We start from the raw sequence: 6,251 nt of genomic DNA, 5'->3' as shown, positions 1-6,251 counted from the left end.
GCCTTCGTGGCATCATAGTTCTCAAAGACATTGATGTTTGTGTAAAGGCTGGCAGGAGGGTTGTCGGGAATGTCTATGGAGTCTTCCTCAAAGTCGTCATCCTTCAGTTTGTTCTCTGCTCCTTTGTAAGAAGAATAATAGCCCATGTGCTGGAACAGAGAGGGCTTGAAGCGGATCACGTCCTTCTGAGCGAGCAGACCCCTGAAGTGGATGAGGAGCCAGTCGCAGGGCATTTCCTGGTAGAACATGAGGAGGAAATGAGCCAGACGTGGCAGGTCTTTGGAGTGGTAAAGCTTCCCGATGTAGCCCAGCTTGGAAAACTCCAGCATCACCCAGTAGGAACCATCTCTGGAGGTGATCACCTTCTTTAGCGCCGTCAGAAAGTTCCTGGAGCAGCGCACGTCGTCCTCTAACATCATGTAGAAATGAGAGAGGTTTGTGCAGAAGTTGAGGAGGAAAGCGTAGTCCACGTTCTGCTTAGAGCGGAAACGGACCCGGTCCTCTGGGTCGTTGTAGTTCCTTTTCAAGCCGTCCAAAGATGGATAGTACTCCTCTGGGGCCTGGATCACCAGGAGGCGTCCCGCTATGATGTGGTGAGCAAACTTCCTGGTGATTTCCTGCACCAGGTTCTCACACCAGACCAGGTCAAAGTCTGCCAGGTGGACCACAACCACAATCTCTTTCAGTTCCTCGTAACTGGACTGATCAAAGATGGATTTGATGGTCTCCAGAAGGTAGTTTCCTCTTTTTCTTTTGACTGATGACAGTCCAATGGTGAGATACTCTGTGAACAAAAATAATTATTTCATATTATAATAATGTAAAGAGAAATTCTTGAAAATGACCAACTTTAAGTATATAGACATGTATTAATGGATTCAAACAATTTCAAACTCAAAACTGATAATCTTGGGCACTTTCAAATGCATCCCTTAATCTTAATCAGTTTATCTTTCCAACATACACAACCCCTACCATGCTTTGGTCACATGATAACTGAGTGAAGTACACCCACTAATGAAGACTGTTAGATGCAGTTGTAATTTCTAGAAAAAGCTTGTAAGTGGATCTTGATTTAGGATTACTTTGTCAAAACTGTATTATTTTACAAATCAGAGAACCACAAAATGTATTGGTAATACATTTTTTCCATCATTAATATTTATGATGAAACATTTATCACACTGTTATTAGCAGTGATGGAGTTCTATTTTTGTGCTCATTGTAGGTAAAAGTCAAAAACTTAATCTTGACAGCCTTTATGTGAGAAGAGTCGTGTGTAGTGTTTAATATTGAGGTCTCTGTGGAGCAGTTTCATTTTATTGTTGTGCTCTAAATCCCCAGTCAGACATTTAAAGTTTTACTTTTTATTCTCACCTAATTTTCACAACTATTACTTACTGTAACTACCCAATGCCCATGAATCTAGTCAATGAAATATCCTCTTTAAACAAACAATCAACTTACTTTTGCGGTTCAGCGGGGTTCCAGCGAGATAACGATACGTGACATTAATGGTTCCAGAGAAATTACTGAGGTCTCTGAAGGTGTGAACGTATCGTTCTGAGCTCGGAGGGTGGACTGATGTTACCCTAAGCTGTCTTTTATCCCCTTCCTGGAATGCAACATGAAAAACATAAATTTACTTTACATTATGAACAATAGAGAAAAAACACGTACAAGCTGTCACCACTACTGCAGGAAAGGACAGGAAAGTCATCAGGAAATTTTAAATTTCTACTGTGAATAATTCAAATTAGGGGGAAACCAGACTTTTGTTTTCTTAAACTTGTCTTTAACATCCTGTACAAACTTGAGACAATATGTGTTTTGATGTGGCTGAGCTAACCCTCGACGTTTGGAGACAAAAGCAATCTTAAAACCTCTCCAGGCAGTTTGCATAGCTGAGCAAATGGACTTAAGAAAGCACTAGAGAGCTGAAAATGTGAACTACTTCTTAATAATTCAAAAAACAAACACAGATAATGTACTGTGATCACCAACTTTTGAAGGCATCATGAATAAGAAATAAATCATCTGGATGATTTCAACTTGGGTCCATGTTATGAAAATTTAAACATGGTTCCTTTAAAAACAAGCAATTATAAAAGGGACAACATGGGTGGAGTAGATAAATACAAGAGTACATCTGGTTTCAAAAGCATATTTGGTCAAATTTGTTGTTCAGACATTAAGAAGGAATACAAATACTAAGCCAGTACTTAATCTAAATTTGCAAATGCTTGTTAAAAAACAATACAAATTTACGAACCACCACGTAGCCATCTTCAATATAGAGGTTCAGGAAGAGGAGGAAGGTGATGAGGAAGCCGAGGAAGGGAATAGTGGAGCGTTTCCTCAGACACCTCATCTTGTCCAGGGATTTCCACACCAGCCTCATGCTGTATGTGCTGTCACTGGTATCTGCATGAGAGCAACATGAGAAATGACACATTAGACCGGCTTGCTTTGAATGTGAATAATTAGCCTTTTTATCGTCAACAGATTTTGGGGGAAAGTAATTTTAGGACCATACGGCCATGTATGACGTGATTATCTTCCATTAGCATCATAATTATTCTTCAACACACTTCCAATGATGTGTAATGTGTGGATTTAAAAAAAATCCTTTTCAGGGAAAGAGTCTGGACCAAATCACATGACAGAAAAGCACTGCAGGACATAAAGGATATCTGAATCAAGTATGTTTCTTCACCAATAAAAATGAAAACACACACTAAAAAAGCATCCACATCCCCCACACCCTGGTATTTTTAGCTGTGCATGGATGGGTGGTGGTGCTATGGTTGATGGCCAGCATTTCAATATATTCTCATGCTGCAAGGGTAAAAAAAAGATTCTTCTGTTTGCTCTTATCAGCTAGCCTACTCCTCTTTGTTGTGAAAATGTAACTTTTTCTATTTGTAGATTATAGGCCACCATCACTAAAGGGAAAAGTCAATTCAATTTTCAATTCAGTTCACTTTATTTCAGATTTGTGGTCCATAGAAGAAAAAGATTAAAGAGATAAAAAGCAAAAGATGAGAAGAAAAAGAGACACAATGGGGCATGGCAGGAAATCCTCACATTTGAGAAGCTGGAGCCAGGTATGGCATTTTGCTTGATAAAGAACTTAAATTATCAGTCAAATAGCACGATTAAAGTCAGTAAATGCTCTGTCAATCATTTTACCAATTCAGTGAAAAAAGGTAAACAAAGACTGGTGCAGCAGAAAAACGGTTCTAGCAATACTTTCCTTCTGGTTGCAGACAGAGGCTGATAAAGGGGATAAATGCTTCTGATTTAAACTGGTGACCTGCCGTTATGCTCACAAACCAGTTTTCAGATCCTTTATATATTGTTGTTGGTTATATTTTCAACAATACAAGAAGACTTTAGCTGTATTAGCGCTGCAAAGGATAGAGAGATGGCGGACATGAAGGCCAGATTAGATCTCACAAGATGTTTTGTTGGAGCTTTCTTGTTTACAACCATTCAATGCCTTGATCAATTAAAAGCTACTATAAATAACAAAGGAACAGGAGCAGTGTGGTGGTTGTGAGGGGTAGGTTGTGTAGAAATGGGAGCATAGGATGAACACAAAGTATCTGTCTATTGTACACCTGTACAATCTAATGCAATCTATTTTAATATCTCAAAGAAATGTTACCTTCAAAAAGCTTATAATAAGACATTTTTGAGTCTGACAAGCTGATATGATGTTGTAAGAATGTATTGGTACAATATATATACAGTACCTTGCTGTAGGTGGTGTAATGTATATGAGGGGACAAAACAACAGACTGCAGTCTAGAACACAAAGACACTGAGTCGAAACACAAACTCACAAAGATGATGCGGTTCCTGTATGTTGTGTTACATTACGATGTTACAGTGTTAATAATGTGTTGCTTCCTACTGGCTGTCAGAAGCTGAGCTCAGTCTCAAAAAGATTGGCAACTTCTCATAGCCACTGTACAACTGAGACTGACTGAGGGAGAAAAAGCCCAAACAGCAGCAGCAGAAGAAGTAACAGCCTACAGATGTATGGTGTTGGTCTTTTCTTTGCCAGCAATTAGGCATCAGCATTCGCTTTTGTTCCACTCCTGCAAATCCCAAGAGATGCCTAATAGAATACAAACTACCTCTAAGCTCAGTTCAATGGCCATACACACATCGATCACTCGCACCAGGAGTCAGCCTCACCTGGGATTCAGCTAGTCAATACCTCTTTGTGCACACTTGAAAACTGAATTTAACACATCCATCTACTGCAGCCTGTTCTGTGCAATTTTCAACTCAGTGTAGTTTAATGTGGCAGGCAATTATCAGTAATTACAATATTTCGAGCTGTGTCTTTTTTGCCTACACAATATAACAAGCCAAATAAGCATAACTAGCTACAGTAAAAAAAAAAAAATCTGCCTTAGTTGTGAACTGGTTAATGGCTGCAATTTTATACTGACTACGTAAATTATGATTTCAAAGAACTGGTATTTAAGGAATTAACCGAACCTGTTAAGACTAACCTGTGACTATATTCCCCACATAAAACATGAGAATCTGATGTAATGATACCAGCTAAATCAACATTTGCTGTAGTGTCTGCAACTTATCTTTCATACACTATTTGTAAGCTATTGTGTTACCACGTCAGGGACGCCCTGCATAGCATATACATGCATGACATACAAATCAACTTCCCCTAAGTCTGTAGCACTACCTTTAAAGCAGAATATGTTGCTTTGTCTCCATTACATGTGTGGCGTGTCTCCAGTAAATTGCAGAGTTCTGCTGTAGAAAGCTGGGCACAGCATAATGATGAGAAGAATCAAGAGGGCCACTTTGGAGAAATCTCAGCTAATGGCATGAAAGTAGATGGGTCCTTCTGACACCACGGCTCGGGTAACTCTTGTTTCTCAGTGCCTGCCTCGTCTTCTTTCATGGGAATTCAGCAGCGGCTCATTCTTCTTGCACAAACATGAGCTGTGTTGAGACATCTGACCTAAAATAAAACTAAATGGTATTCTTTGCGTGATACAGTGAGAGAGCTACAATTAAACAACTTTTTCTGCTTCGTGTTGGAGGGGAGTTGATCTCTGAAATTGGAGTTTTGGGTGCCTATCCTGATGATACAAGACAAAGCGAGGCGCCTCTCTCATTTCAATAATTCAGTGTGGGCTCAGAGCAGGAGGATGAGATGCTCGTACTGCCAAAGGCGCAGCTGGGAAACATGTTCACTTGTCCTACCCCAGATTTATGTGTGAGTGAGATGCACGGTGGAGCACCTAAAACATCAGCGTCCCTATTTCCAGCCTACCGTATATTCTTGGAATATGCTAGGGTATGTTTTATATAGATGATGTGAATTCACTGCAAGTGTCAATTAACAAGAATGAGGCATGTGTATGTTGTTGTTATCATTCTTGTGGCATGGATCCAGAAGGGAACTGCAGCAGTGAAATGGACTAAGTGTGTTTTAATGGGTGTGTCATCCTGGCAGTCACACACTCAGATGTCCCCAGCACCATTTCAGGACACAGCACACTTCCAGCAGGCGGAGGCTGTTAAATGTCCATTATACACTGTGTGTGTGAACTGAACCAAATAAACCACAACACTGCCTCTCTGCTCGCTTTTACCCACCGCGCTGTGCACTTAACTCGTATCAACTGTCTTTCCCAAACTCCTTTTGAAAACCATGCTCTCAGTAAGAGGTTAAATCCCATTAGATTGACATAAAGGGAGCTCGGTGGCAACAAAACTGTGACAAAAGCCGAGTGTAGTTGCCGTAAGGACCTCACAAATTCAATAAGATTTTCCTTCTTGTGGCTAAATGTTCAATTTGATCAATAAGTCCCAAGCCTTGCAATGTTTTAATTCAATATAATCTGCTATTTGTTTTACCATTTTGGCTATAACAAACAATCACACCCTGATAGGAGCCACAATTCCTTGAGGTTGTTACAATAGTTGCTCCTGCAAGAGATAAGATAGGAAATACACCCAGAAAGCCTCCAAAAATCCTCTAAGGAAACTATCACCTGGTTATATCACACCATGACTAGAGCCTTGGGGTTTGGAAATGACTCTCAGCTAGAAATCGTCTGCCCATCAATCCTTGACGTCACAGCAAGCTGAGGCTGAAAGATGAGTACACAAGGGAGTGAAAACGAGAAACAATGGAATGAGAGCTGGTTGAAAATGAAAATATTATGTGTGCCTTGCACAGTTAGGAGCATAGAATTCAA

At 40.1% G+C, this 6,251-nt stretch overlaps 1 protein-coding gene across 1 annotated transcript in view; it reads right to left on the bottom strand.

The window, feature by feature from the left end:
• The window catches only part of mgat4c (mgat4 family member C), a 3,675-nt gene extending 1,258 nt beyond the window's left edge, over positions 1-2,417 (bottom strand). Inside the window, exons 1-3 of the mRNA XM_035664293.1 lie at positions 2,273-2,417; positions 1,468-1,615; positions 3-784 (exon numbers count right to left, since the gene is read on the bottom strand). Of these exons, the coding sequence (XP_035520186.1) occupies positions 3-784; positions 1,468-1,615; positions 2,273-2,401 (1,059 nt within the window). The 5' untranslated portion in view covers positions 2,402-2,417. The remainder of the gene's footprint in view (positions 1-2; positions 785-1,467; positions 1,616-2,272) is intronic.
• Positions 2,418-6,251: the final 3,834 nt, after the last annotated feature.

The sequence above is a fragment of the Morone saxatilis genome, unplaced genomic scaffold, assembly GCF_004916995.1.
Source record: "Morone saxatilis isolate NCDOM2014 unplaced genomic scaffold, NCSU_SB_2.0 Contig2, whole genome shotgun sequence".
In the NCBI taxonomy this organism is placed as follows: domain Eukaryota; kingdom Metazoa; phylum Chordata; class Actinopteri; family Moronidae; genus Morone; species Morone saxatilis.
The sequence above is the reverse complement of the archived record's forward strand: the minus strand, read 5'-3'. Positions and strand labels throughout refer to the sequence as shown.